The sequence below is a fragment of the Emys orbicularis genome, chromosome 23 (assembly GCF_028017835.1).
Source record: "Emys orbicularis isolate rEmyOrb1 chromosome 23, rEmyOrb1.hap1, whole genome shotgun sequence".
Lineage (NCBI taxonomy): Eukaryota > Metazoa > Chordata > Testudines > Emydidae > Emys > Emys orbicularis.
In genome coordinates this window covers 1,676,409-1,697,428 of record NC_088705.1, presented here as the reverse complement: position 1 = coordinate 1,697,428, position 21,020 = coordinate 1,676,409, and the positions used below count along the sequence as shown (strand labels likewise).

The following is a 21,020-nucleotide window of genomic DNA, read 5'->3' as shown; positions in this document are numbered from 1 at the left end:
AATCACACATGCTGCAGGGATGGGGACCAGTTAGATGGAACCTGTATGGGAGCACTGCCCCCTAGCTAGACACCCCCTTTGACTGCTGAGAGAACATGTACACTGCATCTGTACCCAAGGGGGCCCCTTGCATCTAACGTGGGCTCTATATTAGCAGAGGAGGGACCAGGCTGGGCAGACCTGAGACACAGCAAAGGCAGGGAGGCCGCTCTTTTTATCTTCCATTCCAATTAAAAGTGCAGATAAAATAAAAATTCATAAGGCCAACGCTGTCAGCAGATGGGAGGCATTTGTGCTCCCAGAAGCACACAGCTGATAATATGCTCCCCTCCGTAGGTAGGTCTAGCAGTGCCCTCACATGGCCAAATGGCTCCTTGGGCTTGTGAGTCATTTTGTTCTAAAAGCAAAGCACAAAGAGGCGTTTCTCTCCCTTTAGCAGGTATAATTCCTATTAACTTCACAGTGTCTGGGCCCAGGAAACAAGGAGCTACATCTCTCACTGAATAAGTCTTTATAAGCGAAATCCATCTGGTGTCAGTGACTGTGCTAGTTTGGGTCATTGCTGATCTCCCCAGGCAACGTGGCCAGAGGACAGGTGCGTATCCGACGTGGTACGTTTACAGCTGTCAGCAGCCTTCGATACCATTGAGCTTGATGTTTGGTTAGTGACTGACAGGCTCATGGTAGGGGAGGTGGTTTGTCAGGCAGCAAGTGGAGGTGGGTTGGGACGAGCTACAGATTAAGGCTTAAGAGTTCGGAGTCTATTCTGGCCTCTGAGTGTCTTGCCACCAGTAAGTGGTGAGGACCAAGCATTCACATTTTGGGGAGAACGCCGCCTTCTTCATACATCTCTCAGCAATGCTTTCAGTGGTGCTTAAGGCACCCACCCTTGTTCTCTAGGCTGCAGAGAAACATAGGGAACAAGTCTCTCAGTATCCTGTGCCATGTGCTTTTAGAAAGGTGTAGAATTAAGTCTTCCATTCCCTATTCAGCACATGCCTGCCCCAAGCAACAGGGTGGGGTACTTTTAGCCTGGAGAACATTGGTCTACATACTGCTTTCAAAATCTCCATCAAATCAACCCCCCCAGAAGGAAAAGGGAGAGCTATATAGCAAAGGGCAGCACTTTGTTACCAGCACCTTCCTGGTGGGGACTGGAGAGGTTGTAAGCAATGCCACAATAATCAACTTTCTCCCTTTTACGTAGTGCAAAGCCATTCCTTCCTTTTCCTGGCACCATCCCCTGCAAAACTACTTAATTAGCAAAAGAATGGCAATACCACCCCCTTGTGGAGGAAGATGAAAATGTTAAACTTTTACAATAGGATGCTTGGCCATTTTATTTTCGCCACTGGTGCGCATAGCATAGACAAGCCCTCACCTTCCACCTCTAGGACAGAGGTCAAATCCATCTTAAGTGAAATGACTTTGGTGTTCTCAGTAAAGACTACATTCCAAAACCATCAGATTACAGCTAAATGGATTTACACTGCCCACGGCTCCTGCTAACATTGGTGGGAGACCCAGAAGCACAGCAAACTGGACCATCTCTACCCTGCAGAAGCCCAAGGTTCTACACGTAAGGAGCCTGCACCCCACCAAAGGCAAATGTTAACATCAGGGGGAGCTCGCTCAGAGAAGCACTGACAGGAAGCTTGTCTTACAGCTGCCTGGCTGGGGTATCAAGCCCATTTGAATTGCTTATCACTGTCTGCCCTGTAATAGAGAAGTCTCTTACTTTTCAATATTAATCACTTTACCTCATGGGACACAGAGCAGCAGTAAAATGCCAGCCCTTGCTAGAGAAGTGAGCTAGAATTCTTTACTTAAGGACTTGTATCTATTATCTGTTCTACTTGCGGCCAGCAGTTTGAAATCTAGTAAATTCAGAAATTATTAAATGTAGTTTCCGCAACTACAGTGGCACCTGCCAGTATTTCAGCTTCATAATCACCTTTTGAAAACAGGTTTTTCTTTGGCCTTGCTGGGTGAAGGCCCCACACAAGTAGAAAAGGAAACAATGAAACTGAACAGACGGATTGCTTCTTTTTTGCATTTGTCAGCAATCAGAAGTTTCTCTTTAGACTTCATGCTGTAGCAATCTTTAGTGTTACATTAATGACAGTAGGTAAGTATCACACAAGGAATATTTTTAAGTGGAAGTTTTTGCTCCAACATTTATTTAGCTACCTGGGGAATAACTGCAGTGTGCAATTAACCACAAATACTCAGACACATTTTTTATTAAAAAAATATATTTCCTTTAGCATACAAAAAGTCCACAAGTGCTGCTGCTGGCAGCTCTCCCCGAGCTAAGGAAGAAAGTCCACATCTGTCATTTTCCACTTATCTTCAGTTTATGAGCCCAGCCACTGTTTCAGCTGCTCCATCAAGTCCACTTTCATAAGCCAAGGAAGCAGCAGGGCCACTCACATTGGGTGCCAGGCTTGTTTGACTTTTAATAGACAACTTAGCTCATAGCAGAGAGCCAGGGAAACCCCTGCACTGGGCTAGCTCATTCAGCAAATCCAGCTTCTTCATGGGTATCCTGAACAGGTATTATCCTGGGCACCCAAAACTAATCATTCCATACAAATCCTCTGGTGTTTTCTCTGCAAGCTGGTTAGCAATAGAGCCCCTCACAGAGTCTCCAGAAAGGAGACCTTCAGAAGAGTGTCTAAGTTGGGAGGAAAGAAAAGAAGCCATTAATGTTGCACTAAGTGTTATTTTTATCACACACACACACACACACACAGAGAACTTCCCCGCTTATTACCAAGGACCAACGGTGAGTAACCCACCACCAACACAATATCTTAGGAGGACTGGTCAATGGGATACTGAACCTTTTGCCTCTATTCAAAGGCCCCAGTTCCAGTCAGCTCCAGGTTTGCAGTGACCAAGTTGTTACCATACAGTGATTGTTCGGTGGGTCTCAGTCCAGCTCCCAGAGGACAGATGTCCATAGAACAAATGGTATCCCGAAATGCCAGTACTAGGTGATAGACATTGTTGTGGCTGCATGGACTCACAGGGCTGGGAGGGACCTCGAGCGGTCTCTAGTCCAGGCCCCTGCACTCATGGCAGGACTAAGTATTATCTAGACCATCCCGACAGGTGTTTGTCCAACCTGCTCTTAAAAATCCCCGATGGAGATTCCACAACCTCCCTAGGCAATTTATTCCAGCGCTTAACCACCCTGACAGTTGGGAAGTTTTTCCTAATGTACAAACTAAACCTCCCTTGCTGCAGTTTAAGCCCATTGCTTCTTGTCCTATCCTCAGAGGTTAAGAAAAACAATTTTTTTCCCTCCTCCTTGTAAAAACCTTTTACGTACTTGAAAACTGTCTTCTCTTTTCCAGACTAAACAAACCCAGTACAGTATAGGTTCAGGTGATAAACAGTTGCCTTCAGTCTCCAGGGCCACCACACCAGCCCCTTTCAATAGCACTAAGCTCACATTAAGATGTTTAAGAGTTGTTATGAAAATACCTTGAACCATGTTTCGGCTATTGTGCTCCAAAATCCTCTCCCAGGACTGCGGCAGGGTTTGCATGTCTGGCAAGTTCTCATATCTGATTTGGAGGAGGAGGAGTTTACTCTCCAGGTATCTTTCTGGAAGGTAAGGATTGAAATGTGGGGCCAGTGGGAGGTTGGGGAGAGAAGGAAACACAAGCAAGCTGACTTCTTAGGAAATTATGAGCTCAAAAGAGAGAGTAGTGCCCCATTGTAGCCCTGCAGTCCAACACCCCCTCCCACCAGGACATGCTGAGAGAGCGTGAATTGTTGTTCCTTGTCAAAACACACTAACGATAGTCACCCCAAGTCTCTAAGCTCCTTTGCCCTCTATGGACTGTATTTTCTAAATTCTTTGGGAAATTCACTTATTAAAAATTTCCCCTATTCGTCTCATTTCCCTTGGCCAAACAGCAGGGCCAGGAGACTGACTCCTGAAGGTGGGGGCAGGAGCAATCTGACAGAGCTGTCCATCAAGATCCTTGGTGAGGTTTTATTGTGACCTTATTGGTCACCAGCTGATGACAACTCACAAATAAAGAAAGGTAAATCCAGTTCTGTTGACATGAATCAAGACAACAACCTCCTTGACCCTGTTTGAGCAACAAACTTTTAGGTCTTCTAGTGAAGGATACACATGTCGGTAATATCTCTCAATATCATGCAGCCATTCCAACATGTCAGCCAGCGAAGGGATAAGAGCAGTACGCTGCACCAAAGCCTCAAAACCTAGCACATCCGCATGCTGCTCATAGAGTTGGGAAACAGTGCCCACGTAGCCACTAACTACATCCCGCACTTTCTGCAAGTCAGCTCTGCGAAAACAGAGAGTAATACTCAGGGCTGTGTTTTCCAAAGGGTGGCCTCATTTACTTTGTACCCCAAAATGAATTACATAGACAAGTCTAAATACTTGCTTAAAAAAAAAAAAAAGTGCTTCACTCTGCAGTGACAGTTTGGTAAATTGAACAATATGCAGTACATGTAACCTGAACTGGAACTAGGGAACTCATGCGAGGAAAAGGCAAACCTATGTGGCTACGTAACTGATCATATAGAGCATGTTGCTGAAAGCGTGAACAAATTACATAATTTAAAGAGACGTAACTTGAAATCTAATGAGTACTATTAACTTCTCTAAATTATTAAGTATTACAAATGGCTGAGACCCCTGGTAATTCTTGTGGTTTTACAATTATATATTTCTCCTTTTTTAAAATGCTCATCCCACACAAACTTCCAAGATTCTGTGAGAAAGACTGACACAAAACGAGGACAAAGGGTGAAAATGAATATTGAACAATACTCGGCCAGATTCTTAGCTATTGTAAATCAACAAAGGTCCAACAGAACTCAATGGGGCGACACTGATTGACACCAGCTGAGAGTCTGGCCCACCATGTAAAGTCAAAGTCAACAAACTGAAAGGCAGGGGGAATTTTTTTTTGCTCATCACTTTCAGTTGTTATGATTTTACTTATTGTTAGAACAAGAGGTACAACATTTCCAGACAGAAATGTGATGCTTAGGTTGACATCATCACCTCTCCTTCAGATGTGAATTCTGCAAACAGGCCAGAAGGGGAATCCCACCTCTCTCAGCACGTTTGCCCAAGCTTTCATAATGCTCACAACTTTCAGGGTCTTGACACAACAGCCTCTTACACTTTGCCCCCCAGTTCTTCCAGCAGGGTCTCTGCTGCACAGCGCTGCTTGTACTTTAACTGCTCTTCCAGATCCGGGAAGCCTCGCAGTGGTGTATGTGCAAATGTGACCTTCTGGCAGGCCTGCATCTGCTCCGCCAGATTGCTAAGGGAGCTCAGAAGAGGCTTACAGTCGGTCAGCGCCGTCTGCCAAGCCTCTTGCTGCTGCTGTATGGCCTGGAAGCACTTTTGCAGGGACTGATGAAGGACCAGGATGGCTGAGCTCTCTGACATCCTCTTATAGGCAGACCTGGAGCTGCAGGAAGAGAGAGGCTCTGGTGATGGGAACCACACAGAAACCTGCAATAAGCACACACAGGTACAGAGACCCTAGGGCTGAGGTCCCCCCCTCCCAGTAAGCAGCCACTGTCCACGCTCACCATCCCCCTCCACAGACCAGCGCCACTGGCTGAGGAGCGCAGGCCTCCAGGGGATCAGGCAGCTCCTAGACAAGAGTTTGCTTTAGAAATGGAAAGGCGGGGGGGGGAGGGGGAGATTCGGGGTGGACTGCTGCTTATGGGGGTGAGCCCTGCCAGAGGTGGGGGAAAGGGAGGGAAGGTCTCCATGCAGGGCCCAGGGGAGGAGGAGAGCAGGGCCCCGGGGGGGAGGTCTCCATGTAGGGCCCTGGGGGGGTGTCTCCATGGGGGGCCCCTGGGGGGGAGGGGAGCAGTGCCCCGGGGGGGTGTCTCCATGGGGGGCCCCTGGGGGGGAGGGGAGCAGTGCCCCTGGGGGGGGTGTCTCCATGCGGGGCCCCTGGGGGGGAGGGGAGCAGGGCCCCGGGGGGGTGTCTCCATGGGGGGGGGCCCTGGGGGGGGAGGGGAGCAGGGCCCCTGGGGGGGGTGTCTCCATGGGGGGGTCCTGGGGGGGAGGGGAGCAGGGCCCCGGGGGGATCTTCATGCGGGGGTCGGGGGAGAGGTTGAGGGCGTCAGGCTAACCCCAGGGTCCTCCCTTACCTGAGCCCTAGACAACGGGAGCCCTGGGCAGCGTAGCCCCTCAGACCGGAAGCGAGACCGGCTACGCCCGCGACGGGCTCTCGCGCGAGGCGGAAGTCACCTGGCTCCCCAGGGCATGCTGGGAATTGTAGTTCTCTCTCGTGCTCCGTTTTCTATTGGCGGAGGGAGCGCGTGCGCGTTTGTGCGCCGTCCCGCCGCGTCGCTGATTGGGCGTTCGGGTTTGAATGTAGTTGTCGGGGCTCGCGCGCGCGCTGGGGACGCCAGGAGCGAGCTGGTGAGTGGCGAGGGGCCCCGGGGCGCCGGCTGTCGCGGCCGGGAGGGGATGTGGGCCCGGGCTGGGCCTGGAGGGGTCCCGGGAGGGGGGGCGCTCGGAGGAGATGGGGGCTGGGGGGAGGGATCGCAGAGCTGGGGCCCCCTCGGGGCGGAGGGGGGGGCTGTTTGGGGGAGGGGCCCGCTGGGGGGGAAGATGGGGACTGTTTGGGCGGGGGGAGGGGGCGCAGAGTTGGGCCCCCCTCGGGGCGGAGGGGGGGGCTGCTTGGGGGGAGGGGGCGCGGAGGGGCCCGTTGGGGGGAGGGGGGAAGATGGGGGCTGTTTGGGCGGGGGGAGGGGGCGCAGAGCTGGGGCCCCCTCGGGGCGGAGGGGGGGCTGTTTGGGGGGAGGGGCCCGCTGGGGGGGGAAGATGGGGGCTGTTTGGGCTGGAGGGGAGGGGGCGCAGAGCTGGGGCTCCCTCGGGGCGGAGGGGGGCTGTTTGGATGGGACACGGAGGGACCCGCTGGGGGGGGGTCCCAGGTGGGGCCCGCTCGGGAGGGAAGGGGGGCTGTTTGTGGGGACACAGGGGCCCGCTTGGGGGGGACATGCAGACGCCCCCTTCTCCCTTCCATCACGTTTTCACCCCCTAGCCGTTGTCCCTCCGCCCCAGCTCTCCCCGAGCACAGGGGTCGTGAGCTGCCAGCTCCATGCCCTAATGACATGACCCCCCCCTCCCCCGTTTTAATTCGTAAGGGGTCACACTCAGAGGTGACTGTGTGAAAAGGGCTCACAGGTGCCCAGGCAGGGCGCTGGGCACGTGGTTCCCAGCCGGCTTTGTCTACTCCAGAGAGAGGTGATGCGGATTGGGGCGGGCCGGGGCTTGTCCTGACCCGTCCTCACTTCGCTGTGGACCTGTTTAGCTTCACCAGCCCAGAGCCCCCACCGCTGGAGCAGATCAGGATCAGCCCTATGTTCAGACAAGCCCCTGCCAGGCTTTCAGCCCCAGGCCACCAGTGGTGCATCTGCTGCCTGGCCATGGTGCTGGGGAACCACTCCCCTGTGAGGGGCACCAAAGCAGGCTCTCTGCTGTGACTTGCAATAGTCCCAGGAGCCCTGGTTTTCAATAGGGATAGAGCAGCAGTAGCTCCCAGCATCCCAGAAGACGAGGGGCCTCTTGTCTCTGACTGGCAAGTGTCCCCTTCTTGTATGAACCCAACCAACTGTTTCCGTTCTGCCGCAGAGCTCCATCCGACACCATGGCACCATCCAGGAAGAAAACAGCCAATGGAACCAGCAAAAACAATGTGAAGAAGAAAAAGCTCGCTGCGTTTTTAAAGGACTTTGACCGTGAAGGTAACCATTGCATTCATTCATAAAACTTGTTTTCTACAAAGGCTTCAGGATCCTGAGTTGTTTTCCAGGTTAATTTAATGCTGGTGAAAGTTATTGTCTTGACAACCCTGGAGACTGACACCTCAGGACACTGAAGTCCTGTACAGGCAGGACAGGTACAGCACAAAAGCCATAGCTTTGATCCAGAAGGATGACTTTGAGGGATTTGAGAAGGTGGTTTAATCCTTGATGCTCATGCCATCCTTGCCCTTTCCTGAGGGCTAGTTGTGATGAGTATGCTGCAATGTTGATGCGAGTCTACTAGGAACTAAACTAATATAGGACATAGGAACTCTTTTCAGAGGTCACTGGCAGCTCTCAAATGTTAATATTGGGTGCTTGTCAATCGGATATTTAGAGAGACATGGTACGTGAGGTAATATCTCTTATTGAACCAACTTCTGTTGGTGAGAAGCAGGCTTGCGTGCTTACGTAGAGCTCTTCTTCAGATCTGGGAAATGTACGCTCAGTGTCACAGCTAAATACAAGGTAGAACAGATTGTTCAGCATAAGTAGTTAATACATATTTCAAGGGACCATTCAATGTGAAGTGGCCCGTTAATACCTTTCCAGTTATTGTGGGGAGGTTTAGTGGGTTATAGATTGTTGTAATAAACCATAAATCCAGTGTGTATGTATTCAGGTCATGATTTTTAGTATCTAGCAAAGTTATGAATTTAAGTTCCCAGGCTCGTCTTTTGAAGGTGTTGCACAGGTTTCCTTTGAGGATGAGGACTCAGAGGTCAGACATAGTGATGTGGTATTTTTGTCTTTTATCATTTTTCTGTGTGAGTTCATTCAAAAGCATAGTGATTGCCTGGTTTTGCCCACATAGTTGTTACCAAGGTACATTTAGTGCACTGGCTGAGATACACCATGTGTTGTGATAGGCATGTGTAGAAGCCATGGATTTTGAGAGGTGTGTTGTAAGGGGTGTTCATCATCGCAGCAGCGGAGATATGTCTACAGGTTTTGCATCTGTTGTTCTGGCAGTGTCTGGTGCTGCTTTGAGTTAGTGTGTCTTGGTCTGCGCAGAACTTTTTTCTGATGATGGGATTGGGGGGTTGTTTGAAGGCCAGAAGAGAGGGTTCAGGAAAGATTTCTTTCAGGATGTGGTCCCATCAAGTATGTGTTGTAATTGTTTAATGATACCTTGTATGGGTTCCAATATGGGTGGTAGATGACAGTCTGTTCCACCTTGTGGAATTCTTCCACCAATCTAGCTACTGCCTCTTGGGGAACTGGATTGCCTACACCAATGGGCGAAACCCTCTTGTCGGTATAGGGAGTGTCTACGCAGAAGCACTGCAGACATACAAGCGAGTCTCATCTTACGCGCATTTAACATGCGCGAATTCAGCTTTGTGCGGTCGGCAAAAACAAAAAAAAGAGAGAAAAATTACAATTTAAATACTAACAGAGAGTCCTGTGGCACCTTTAAGACTAACAGATGTATTGGAGCATAAGCTTTCGTGGGTGAATACCCACTTCGTCAGACGCATGTAATGGAAATTTCCAGAGGCAGAGCAGGCAAGAATCAGTCCGGAGATAACAAGGTTAGTTCAATCAGGGAGGGTGAGGTCCTCTGCTAGCAGTTGAGGTGTGAACACCAAGGGAGGAGAAACTGCTTTTGTAGTTGGCTAGCCATTCACAGTCTTTGTTTAATCCTGATCTGATGGTGTCATATTTGCAAATGAACTGAAGCTCAGCAGTTTCTCTTTGGAGTCTGGTCCTGAAGTTTTTTTTGCTGTAAGATGGCTACCTTAACATCTGCTATTGTGTGGCCAGGGAGGTTGAAGTGTTCTCCTACAGGTTTTTGTATATTGCCATTCCTGATATCTGACTTGTGTCCATTTATCCTTTTACGTAGTGACTGTCCAGTTTGGCCAATATACATAGCAGAGGGGCATTGCTGGCACATGATGGCATATATAACATTGGTGGACGTGCAGGTGAATGAACCGGTGATGATGTAGCTGATCTGGTTAGGTCCTGTGATGGTGTTGCTGGTGTAGATATGTGGGCAGAGTTGGCATCGAGGTTTGTTGCATGGATTGGTTTCTGAGTTAGAGTTGTTATGGTGCGGTGTGTGGTTGCTGGTGAGAATATGCTTAAGGTTGGCGGTTTGTCTGTGGGCGAGGACTGGCCTGCCTCCCAAGGTCTGTGAAAGTGAGGGATCATTGTCCAGGATGGGTGGTAGATCACTGATGATGCGTTGGAGAGGTTTAAGCTGAGGACTGTAGGTGATGGCCAGTGGAGTTCTGTTGGTTTCTTTCTTGGGCTTGTCTTGTAGCAGGAGGCTTCTGGGCACACGTCTGGCTCTGTTGATTTGTTTCCTTATTTCCTTGTGCGGATATCGTAGTTTTGAGAATGCTTGGTGAAGATCTTGTAGGTATTGGCCTCTGTCTGAGGGGTTGGAGCAGATCCGGTTGTACCTCAGCGCTTGGCTGTAGACGATGGATTCTGTGGTGTGTCCGGGGTGGAAGCTGGAGGCATGAAGGTAGGCATAGCGGTCGGTGGGTTTTCGGTATAGGGTGGTGTTAACGTGACCATCACTTATTTGTACTGTGGTGTCTAGGAAGTCGACCTCCTGTGTAGATTGGTTTAGGCTGAGGTTGATGGTGGGGTGGAAGCTGTTGAAATTGTGGTGGAATTCTTCCAGAGTCTCCTTCCTATGGGTCCAGATGATGAAGATGTCATCAATGTAGCGTAGGTAGAGAAGGAGCGTGAGTGGACGAGAGCTGAGGAAGCGTTGTTCTAGGTCAGCCATAAAAATATTGGCATATTGTGGGGCCATGCGGGTGCCCATGGCGGTGCCACTGGTTTGGAGGCATATATTGTCACCAAATTTGAAATAATTGTGCGTGAGGATAAAGTCACAGAGCTCAGCAACAAGTTGTGCTGTGTCATCATCAGGGATACTGTTCCTGACAGCTTGTATTCCATCTGTGTGTGGGATGTTTGTGTAGAGAGCCTCCACATCCATGGTGGCTAAGCTGGTGTTTTCTGGGGGATCACCAATGCATTGTAGTTTTCTCACGAAATCAGTGGTGTCACGGAGATAGCTGGGAGTGCTGGTGGCATAGGGTCTGAGCAGAGTCTCCACATATCCGGATAGTCCTTCAGTGAGTGTGCCAATTCCAGAGATGATGGGGCGTCCAGGATTTCCAGGTTTGTGGATCTTGGGTAGTAGATAGAATAACCCCGGGGTTCTAAGGGTATGTTGATTTGTTCCTGTGTTAGTGTAGGGAGTGTTTAAATACTGTACCTGTAGTGCGGGCGATTCCGCCCGCCATTACACTCAATGTAATTTTGACTATACGCTATTTTTGCTTTACGCGCTGACAGCGGAACGTAACCCCAGCATAAGATGAGACTCGCCTGTACCTTTATACAGTTCAGTTAATTTTCTACCATTGGCTTACAGCAAATGAAAATATAAGTGCTCAAAAAGGCTCATTTGGGAAGAATTAAATAGATTTGATCAGAAAAGTGTGTTCACAAGGGAATAGATTTTTGCTGATATTCAGAGAAATATAAATTCTAGCCCTGATATGTAAATCCCTGAATAACATTTGTGTTCTATGTAGTAATCAATCAAAATCCTTCTTTTTTTCTTTTAGTCCAAACGAGAATTGATCAGCTACAAACAAATGGGCAAAATCTTCTCAAGGAATTGGATAATCTTTATAACATAGAAAACCTCAGACTTCCTCTAGCACTGAGAGAAATGAACTGGCTTGACTACTTTGGTATGGTCCATCCACTCCAATATGTATTGACAAAATAGTTCAAAAATTTACTAAATGTAGAGCTATAAGTGAGTTTATAAGTCATATTCATCCAGTTAGTGGACTCTGTTTAGTGACATATCCTAGTTGCATGATTTTCAGAAACGTAATTACTATTTACATTGCTATCTATAATGACATTAAATTATTTCTTTTGTAACACATCACATTTAAAGTCAGTATATTGGATAATTTTATTTGAATGAAAGTGCTAATTCAAAATAAGGCTTCAAATGTTTTTCCTTTGGATGTCTTAAACTCACTGGCACATGAGGCACGAGGTGTGGCACTGGGTTAACTGGGTGCAAAATAATGTGTTTAAAAAAAATCTTTGGGAACAAGAAGAGGCAAATTGAATATCCTATCCATTCATAGACAACCACAGATTTTCTGTTTACGATAAATCCTGCTTTCCCACTAGTTTCTTTATCTTAAGCTGGGCATTAACTGCCAAGAAATGCTGTTTGTTTGGATGTTTATTGTTTAATTCTACCCAAGTATTAAAACTTTAATATTGCATAAATTACTCTAGTTGTACATTGATAAAAAATGTTCTGTCTCCAGCTAAAGGAGGAAGTAAAAAGGCTCTAGAAGAAGCAGCAACGGTAGGTAACATGCATCTAGTGTAGCTCCTAAGTCAAATAGAAACTTCTTTTCGGTTACTACTGTATAATGTTTTTAGGAACCCAATCTTTATTTAAACCATTGCATCATTTTAAGAGTCTGAGCACAGCACTTGGTGAAAGGAATAAATAAGACATGTAATGTTTGTAGTCTCTCCTGTCTGTCCAAAGTGCTAGCCTTCTCCTTCAATTATTTGGTTTATGGTAAATCTTGACACTCCTTTCTCCAAGGTACATATCCAGTCTCCCTTGCAGTGCATTTTAATGACTATTGAAACTCACTTCATTGTTATGGCTGCCACCTAACACAGACTTCTCCAGAATCTTTACTGAGGCCAGGTCTACACTCAAAAGTTAAGTCAGCTCAGCTACATCACTATGGGATGTGAAAAATCCACACCTCTGAGCCACATAGTTAAGCTGACCTAAGCCCCAGTATAAACAACCCTTGGTTGATGGAAGAATTTTTCCACCACCTAGCTACTGCCTTAGAGACATGGATTAACTATGCTGATTGGAAAACCCCTCCCTTTGCTGTAGTGAGTGTCTACTCTGAAGCTCTACATGGCTCAGCTGCAGCGTTTCAAGTGTAGAGAAGCCCAGAGTCTGAAGCACTTGGTAACTGGAAGACTTGTTCCTGAATTCTGTAACTACCTCTTTGCTTGTCTTACTCAGAGGCTTCTCGAGTTTCAGAAATTGACCTTGTAATTCAAGCTGTGTCTCGGCAGTTGATGGTGGGTGTCTGCCTTTGATTTTTAAATAGCAAGTGTCCTGACATCCTTTCTGTCATGGCCCAGATAGCTGAACGTTTTCAATTTTAGCAGTCTTCTTATAGGAAGCCATTTTTCTGCAATGAAATCTTGGCTTGCCTACCAGTGATACTAATCAACTAAACAGACTATCAATTAAACAATATTTCCTTACTGTTATCTTGCCCTGCCTCACTCACCAGAGAATATGCATTTCTTTGTAAACCAGAAAACTGCTACGTTGGGATTGGACTGAAATGTTTGGGGGTTGGGAATAGCTGTAGTTGTTGAATAAAGCCCTTCAGTACTAAATGCTATGCAGGTCCTGCAAGCTGTTACCATTTCTAAAATACTGGGGAAGTGTGAACACAGCAAAGTGCAAAGCAGCATCGAAGCATTTTTATTGTAAAGTAATTATGGGTTTACACTGCTGTTTGCAGGCAGTTAGGAATGAGTTAGTTCTTTACTAATAATACACATGATATTCTGATTGCTTTTGGTTTTAGGCAGATTTGGAACTATCAGAAATAAACAAACTTACAGCAGAAGTTATCCAGACGCCTTTCAGAATTGTCAAGAAAGGTCAGTTTGTTTACAAGCATTGCTGAATGTTCTGGGTGCAATCAATAGCGGAATGTTTTTTCGTTCCTTATGGATCTTGTTAACTATCTTCCAACTCTCATTAAATGGCCTAAATAGGTTTCAAAGAAACAATTGTTGCTTCAGTCTATGTGATGTTACATCTGGAGTGTGTTAACTTAGATTTGCTAAATCTTACAGAAGTGTTATTCACATTTGTTTATGCCTTCCATAAAACCCCTTTCCTTATAAAATCCTACTTTATCTCTATATAAGTATATAACTACTAGTTCAATAACTTTTTTGCCAAACAAACTTCACAACTGTTTTCTTTTCACCCTACCTGTTCGTGGATAATTTAATATGCTTCTAATTTTTTTCAATTTGGACACTATTTTCTCCTTCTAGCTGAAAAATCCAAACAGGATATCGATGCCATTGAAGAAGAAACAGAACTTAGTTTGCTCCCTGTAGCTAAGAAGAGGAAACAGGATAACAAAGCCCTTGAAGAATCAGAGCCAGAACATGCAAATGTTAATCCCAAAACAGGAAAGGTAAATAACTGATCTATTGTGGTGATGGCCCAGGTAGGAAGTGAGTTGACTGTTGATCGGGGTGATGCTTACAGGCTTGCTTGCCATAGGCTAGCTACTCGTTTTAATCAGCATTATAGGTTTATATAATCTTTTTATTTTACATTTGTAAAATATAACTTTACAACTAGTTTTATTTTGCAGAAGAATATGTGTATTTCTTCTCTGATGCAACTTAAATCACATGACCATCTGAAAATCTTATCTATTCTATTTGTAATATCCAAGATGACTCTAATGGGAAGAGAGATATTTCTCATTTTGTTTTCTTGTGCATTTGAAAAAGTTCTCTGTGTAGTCTCTTTCACTGTTTTCCCTCTGTACTGTAAAGTCAATTTTCCTAGTTTGTTTCTGTGTGAAAGACCACACATTGGGGAGAGAATTTCTTTTAAAAGGGGAAAATGTGTAAAACCACAAACTGTCAGGGGACTTAATATATATTTTAATATATTTTGTGTCTCTCCAAACCTTCAATGAGAAATTGTAGTTTCCCCCTTTGCTTCATAGCCTGAATTCTGTTTGTCATGAGATCAGAGTCCACGTGATATGTGAGTGCCTTAGATAGATTCTGTTATAAGGTAGAATCCAACCACTGCTGAAAGTGTAAAGAAACATTTCATATCCCTTTTCTCTTAAATTGTATGTTAAACTTCCCTCATGTTCTAGGAGCAGTAGTCTCTTTACCCAAGACTGCTCTAACTAACTACTGGAACTTTGATATCTATGGAAAAGAATTCTGCACAAATCCCTGTGTCTTCCCCAGCTCAGCTCTAGGCTATGATAAAGCCAAGACTCAAAAGGGAAAGGTTTTCCACAATTTTGATCATCTGAGCAGGGGAACACTGAGTCTTGTTCCTCAGGTCCTGTTACCAGTGTTAGTTCAGTTATGGGAACACTTCTTCAGAACTGGAGGTGAGCTGTAGTTTGATCAAGAAACAGTAAATAATTCACTGAGTTCTGTGTGTTCCAGGTGAAGACATCAACCAAAAAAGTGCCAGTTTCGAAGAGCAGAAGAGCTCCATCAGCGAGAGTGAAACGCATTAGTAAAAGGTAAGAGTCTGAAGTGGTGTGAATCCCTCTTCTTCAGTGTGGGGATGGAAAGGGGAGACCAGAAATGATATTGCCAAAGTAGCCATGGTTGGGGTGGATGGATGGAGGAGGGAGTGATCTGGCTGACAAGGCATACTGTTCTGGAGGAGCTAACAAAGGTATGGTAGGGGTAAACGGAGGAGTTCTACAGAGGGCAGTCTCCAGTCTCATAGTAGGGTGAGGTGACTCACCAGCTATTCTCTTTGGGGGCGTGTGGGGTTTTACACTGAATCAAGCTGTCATAAAACTGCAGTCTTTGCTGCCATGTCAAGAGGCATTACCTGAAATCAAGAGAAACCTCTAGTTTCCAAATACCCTCACATTGTTCTCAGCTTTTCTAACTAATAAAACAGATGGTCAGAACTGAGAAGCAACTGCTAAGGTGATCTTTTAAAAGGGCATCATCTTATCACAGCCACTCTCTTTGAGCAGGTCAAGCAAAAATAACTTTGTCACTCCAGCCCTTGGCCGAGTCCCTGATGCCTGCACATGGGGAAGGACCTCCACTGTCACCCCTAAGTTTGATTCCAGGTGAGTGTGCATTAATTAGCAAAGCCACATAACTGTGTATTTATAGTATCCTGCAAAATGTCTCTATTAAATATCAGCATTTGCCAGGTGTCAAGGCATCTAGTGTGTCTTGCCATTAGTCTTGCATGAGATAAAAGAACAGTTGCAATATAGATCAGCTTGTTACCATTCTGCCCCATGGCAATGGCTGTTCATATCTGATGCATGTTCTAAGAGCCATAATATAACACTTCACGCATTCAAAGTGCTGTAGAAATATTGACTAACCTTCACAACCCTGAAATATTAAGGATGAGATAACTGAGGTAGAGAAGTGCGATTATTTGACTACTATTAGTAGAGTGTCACCAGCGGAGCCAGGATTAGAATTTGAGACTTCATGATTCCGTATTCATTTGTGCATGGCTTACTGTGCTCAGCCTTGTACTGTGCAATCAGCAAAAAAATTTGTTCGAACCGTCTCCACACTGTCCCTTCTCCCTCTCCTTTTCCCATTTTTCAAACATGTGCATCTGATGTGTGCAAAATTACTAACTGTGGTATGTAACCTATTGCTTAAATCAGCCTCTGTACTTGATGAGAGGAGGATAGCTAATATAACACCGAGTTTTTAAAAAGGCCCCGGGGCAATCCTGGCAATTACAGGCAGGTAAGCCAACTTCAGTAACAGGCAAATTGGTTGAAACGATAATAAAGAACAATGATCAGATATATTGGGAAAGAGTCAACATGGCCTTTGTAAAGAGAAATCATGCCTCACCAATCTATTAGAATTCTTTAAGGCGGGTGGTCACAAGCACGTGGACATGGGTGATCCAGTGGATTTAGTGTACTTGGACTTTGACAAGATCCCATACCAAAGGCTCTTAAGCAAAGTAAGCAGTCATGGGATAAGAAGGAAGATCCTCTCATGAGTCAGTAACTGGTTAAAAGATAGGAAACAAAGGGCAGGAATAAATGGTCAGTTTTCACAGTGGAGGGAGGTAAATAGCAGGATCCTTCAATGATGTATACTGGGACCAGTGCTGTTCAACGTATTCATAAATGATCTGCAAAAGGGGGTGAACAATGAGGTGGCAAAATTTGCAGATGCTACAGAATTATTTAATAGTTAAGTTCAAAGGGGACTGCGAACAATTGCAAAGGGATCTCACAAAACTGGGTGACCAGGCATCAAAATTGTAGATGAAATTTAGAGTTGATAAGTGCAAAGTAATGCACATTGGAAAACATAGTCTCAGCTGTGATGGGGTGTCCATGCCACACAAGGCAGAGCAGGTTAAATTAGGTCAATTAACCTGGTAGACTGCACCTGGGAGGAGACTTAGGCTTGATGGACAAGCACTAAGTGAAGATGGAGCCCAGCTGGGCAGGGGCAGGCTGAGTTCATATAAAGCCAGAAAGCTGAGAACACAAGGGAGCTGCAGAAGTAGTCTGCAGTCACTCCCTGGGAGGAGGAAGTTTGGGTTGGTAAACTCAGAGTGGGGGGAGCCAGAAGATAGAGCAAAGAAGTGGAAAGAAGTCCAGGGAAAGAGCAACAGGGAGCAAGCAGACCATAATTGCTGGACATAGGGTCCCTGGACTGGAACCCAGAATAGTGTGTGGGCTGGGGTTCCCCTTCCAGCCACTGGGAAAATGGCACAGGGCCTGGCCTTGGATGGGAAGACTGTCTGGAAAAGACAAGGACAGCTGATCCAGTGGGACTTTGATACCCTGGAAGGGGAGGACTACATAATGACCTGGCTAAGGGCTGAATCATGAAGAGGGAGCACTACATGTCCTGTAGAGTGAGGGGGGATGCAGTGTGAGCCACCAGTCGGGGGGAAGGGGAGGGCGGCATCAGACCTTAGTGGAGCTAATACCCAGATGGGGCCACAAGGAAGTACCCCAACGGCAAGTGTACCCGTGACACCAACTATATATACAAAATGGTAGGGTCTGATTAACTGTTCCACTCAGGAAAGATCTTGGAGTCATCACGGATAGTTCTCTGAAAACGTCTGCTTAATGTGCAGTGGCAGTCAAAAAAGGTATCAATGTTAAGAACCATTAGAAAAGGGAGACAGAAAATATAATGCTGCTATAGAAATCCATGGTACATCCACACCTTGAATACTGCGTGCAGTACCAGTCACCCCATCTCAAAAAAGATATATTAGAATCAGAAAAGGTACAGAGAAGGGCAACAAAAATGGTTAGGGCTAAGGAACAGCTTACATATGAGGACAGATTAAAAAACCTGGGACCGTTCAGATTAGAAAAGAGATGACTAAGGGAGAGATATGATAGGGATCTAAAATTTCAAAAGAAAGTGCTTTCGTTTTTAGGGTTGGGTGCTTTCGTTTTTTTAAACCCCTTGGGCCTGATTTTTAGAAGTGCTTATCGTTCTCAAGTAAAGCTGTAGTCAGTGGGAGCTGTGGGACCTCATCATTTCTGAAGATTGGGCTCAGGATATCTGGAGCTATGCACATAAAGCCAGAGTCTGCTTTTGAAATGTTGGCCTAAATATGTCAAATGTCTTCTCCGAATTAGCTCTTTCCGTGTAAAATATGGAATATTAAGATGACTACAACACATCACTTAATAGCCTTAGGTTTTGGCCTCAGAGTTTTGATTGACTAAGAGCCAGAAGCCTGTAGTCCCACAGAAGAGGGTAGATGGAGGTCATAACTAGAAAAAAGAAGATAAGATAAATCATGTCCTAGTTTAATCAGAGTTTTTTTGTCAGTACAGTTGGTTTCTGACAAGCTCTATTGGTTTTGCGCTTCAAGTTACACATTTTTCTCCAACCTTCTGTTTCCCTTGAAAATGAGATGTTTGAAATCTCTAGTTGGGGAGAATCTCAGGAAATGTACTTCTGATCATTTTAATTGGCTGGAATAAATTATTCATCAATAACTTGGGAATGTCTTTCAGGCTTTTCAAGACACCAGGTCTACGCACGCCTGCAGCACGTGAACATGTTTACATAGTCTCTGCAAACGGCAGCCCTCTTGCTAACAGCAACGATGTCATCATTACAGTCCCTGTCGGAGGAGGGGAGGTAAAGCAGAAAGTTATTAAAAATGTAGGGAAATATTTTAGTGGGTTTTGAAGTGCACCAAATGCAATTTAAAATAATGGTTGATAGCAATATGTGCCATGGTGCAATACAGCAAAGGTGTGAGATGAGTCTGTGGTCTCTATTTGTAACTAGTCCTGTTTTATCAGTAACCTTATGCTGTTCCCAGGAAGTGGGTCCATCACTTGCTATAAAAGCAGTACATGGTTCCCTGCTCATAAATATAGTGGTCTATCAATCTTTCTAATATATAATCCAGATGCTTCAATCTTGTTTGGCTCTTTCACTGATTTCACTTACAAACTCACATGTACCAGTCTGACACAGTTGAAAGAGTAACTGAGACTTGTGGTCTTTTCTGTACAGAGCATTCGTTTAGCAGCCAGTGAGCTGACCAAAAGGAATTTGAGTCATCTCAATCCAGAGACCCTGGGAATTATGAAGAAGCTATCAGTAAGTCAATATATACTTGGCTATGAATTGAAACTGGTCTGTTGTGGTGCCTAGCATTGTCATTGTTCCTGTAGCTAAGTTAATGGGCCGTCAGTATCCATTAGATTCTGTCTGTCACCTTTCTTCTTAAATTCTTTTCCTCTTGTGTCTGCCTGGATCTTGGCGCACCCAGAAAATATGGTTTTACACAATGTGGGTCTGTTCAGCTAATCAGTAAAATACACAGACTTGGGGCTTACACTCAACTGGGCTGTATACAAACAGTGCTTTCATTAGTGGGAGACAGCTACTGGTAGTGCTTAGGATTTAATTCAAGGGTGAACATGCCCTCCGTTTTTTCCAGTGTAGGTGGCTTTAAGATGGGGGTGGGCAAACTTTTTGGCCCGAGGGCCACATCTGGGTATGGAAATTGTATGGTGGGCTATGAATGCTCACAGAATTATGGGTTGGGGTGCAGGAGGGGGTGAGGGCTCCAGCTGGGGGTGTGGGCTATGGGGTGGGGATGAGGGGTTGGGGGTGCAGGAGGGTGCTCTGGGCTGGCACCCAGGGCTTCGAGGGCAGGCGAGGTTTCAGGGCTGGGGCAGGGGGTTGGGGCGCGGGAGGGGGTCAGGGGTGCAGACTCCTGGCAGGACTTACCTCAAGCAGATCCCCGAAGCAGCAGCATGTCCCCCATCCAGCTCCTATGTGGAGGCGTGGCCAGGCAGCTCTGCACGCTGCTCTGTCCGCAGGTGCCGCCCCTGCAGCTCTCATTGGCCGCAGTTCCCGGCCAATGGAAGCTGAAGGGACAGCGCTTGGGGCAGAGGCTGGCTGCCCCTACATGTAAGAGCCGGAGGAGGGACATGCCACTGCTTCCAGGAGCCACACGGAGCCGGGCAAGCCCCCGGCTGGAGTACCAGAGTAGGGCAAGCCCCGGACCCTGCTCCCCAGAGGTAGCTCGAGGACCGGATTAAAACGTCTGGAGGGCCGGATGCAGCCCCTGGGCCGTAGTTTGCCCACCCCTACTTTAGGATATGGCAGCATGTGTTCTTTACAAGTGCTATTTGTTAATCTTTCTCCTTTTTAGGTTCGTCTTGCACAAGCATGCAACAGCACGAACACCCAAAGATGAAATTTCAGGGATATTGACTTTCTTTGTAAATCTGGATCATCAATTTTAGGACTACAACCTGAATTCTTACTCTATTGTTTTACCTTTCTGTTACACGGTGGAAGTTAGGAACAGATTTTCAGCCTGTAATATATAATGTGATTAGAATAGGTTGACTTCTTTTTGTACAGAAAAAAGTACTTAGTTTCCTGTTTCAAGATAGCTAGCTACACCTTGGCCTTGGATCCTCCTGAGTGTATGAGAGGATACAGCTGCCCTGCAATCTGCAGAAGATCAAAGCAGTGGGACCTATTGGATTACAGGTGTGATTGACAAAAGTTGTATCTGGTTTTGGAGCAAAAGCGGTGGAGCTGCTCATTGCACTTATTACCAGGCAAGTCTTCTGTTTGTTGATGTCGTTGTTGAAAGGCGCTAGTTAGTTGTATTCTAAGAGCTGGAATATGAACCTCAATTACAAGTAATTAACAGGGGGGTGCTAAAAGAACATTTTGTTGCAGACCAGCTAATGAAGTTGCCACAGGTGATAGGGGTACAACGAATCCTTTGTTTTGTTCTTCTCACAGCAGCCACTGAACTTTCGATCCTGCTCTCCAGTTTACAGTGAACAATGTACTTGAAGTCTTTTATTGTA

At 46.1% G+C, this 21,020-nt stretch overlaps 2 protein-coding genes across 4 annotated transcripts; one reads left to right on the top strand and one right to left on the bottom strand.

Annotated features, from left to right (window-relative positions):
- Positions 1 to 2,148: 2,148 nt before the first annotated feature.
- AIRIM (AFG2 interacting ribosome maturation factor) lies at positions 2,149 to 6,267 on the bottom strand. 3 transcript variants are annotated; one of them, XM_065421629.1, is made up of 5 exons: positions 6,172 to 6,267; positions 5,181 to 5,518; positions 4,152 to 4,331; positions 3,493 to 3,611; positions 2,149 to 2,677 (listed from the first exon to the last, which is right to left on the bottom strand). In XM_065421629.1, the coding sequence occupies exons 2-5, from the start codon at positions 5,450 to 5,452 to the stop codon at positions 2,640 to 2,642; spliced, it is 609 nt and encodes a 202-aa protein (XP_065277701.1). In that variant the 5' UTR covers positions 5,453 to 5,518; positions 6,172 to 6,267; the 3' UTR covers positions 2,149 to 2,639. The 3 variants fall into 3 exon arrangements, with proteins under 3 accessions (XP_065277701.1, XP_065277699.1, XP_065277698.1); XM_065421627.1 differs by having other exon boundaries at positions 5,181 to 5,493; XM_065421626.1 differs by having other exon boundaries at positions 5,181 to 5,474.
- CDCA8 (cell division cycle associated 8) lies at positions 5,500 to 20,465 on the top strand. Its single transcript, XM_065421625.1, has 11 exons — positions 5,500 to 5,537; positions 7,661 to 7,773; positions 11,436 to 11,564; positions 12,168 to 12,208; positions 13,482 to 13,557; positions 13,963 to 14,108; positions 15,118 to 15,197; positions 15,669 to 15,767; positions 18,684 to 18,810; positions 19,195 to 19,281; positions 20,345 to 20,465. The coding sequence occupies exons 1-11, from the start codon at positions 5,500 to 5,502 to the stop codon at positions 20,387 to 20,389; spliced, it is 981 nt and encodes a 326-aa protein (XP_065277697.1). The 3' UTR covers positions 20,390 to 20,465.
- The last annotated feature ends 555 nt before the right edge of the window (positions 20,466 to 21,020 follow it).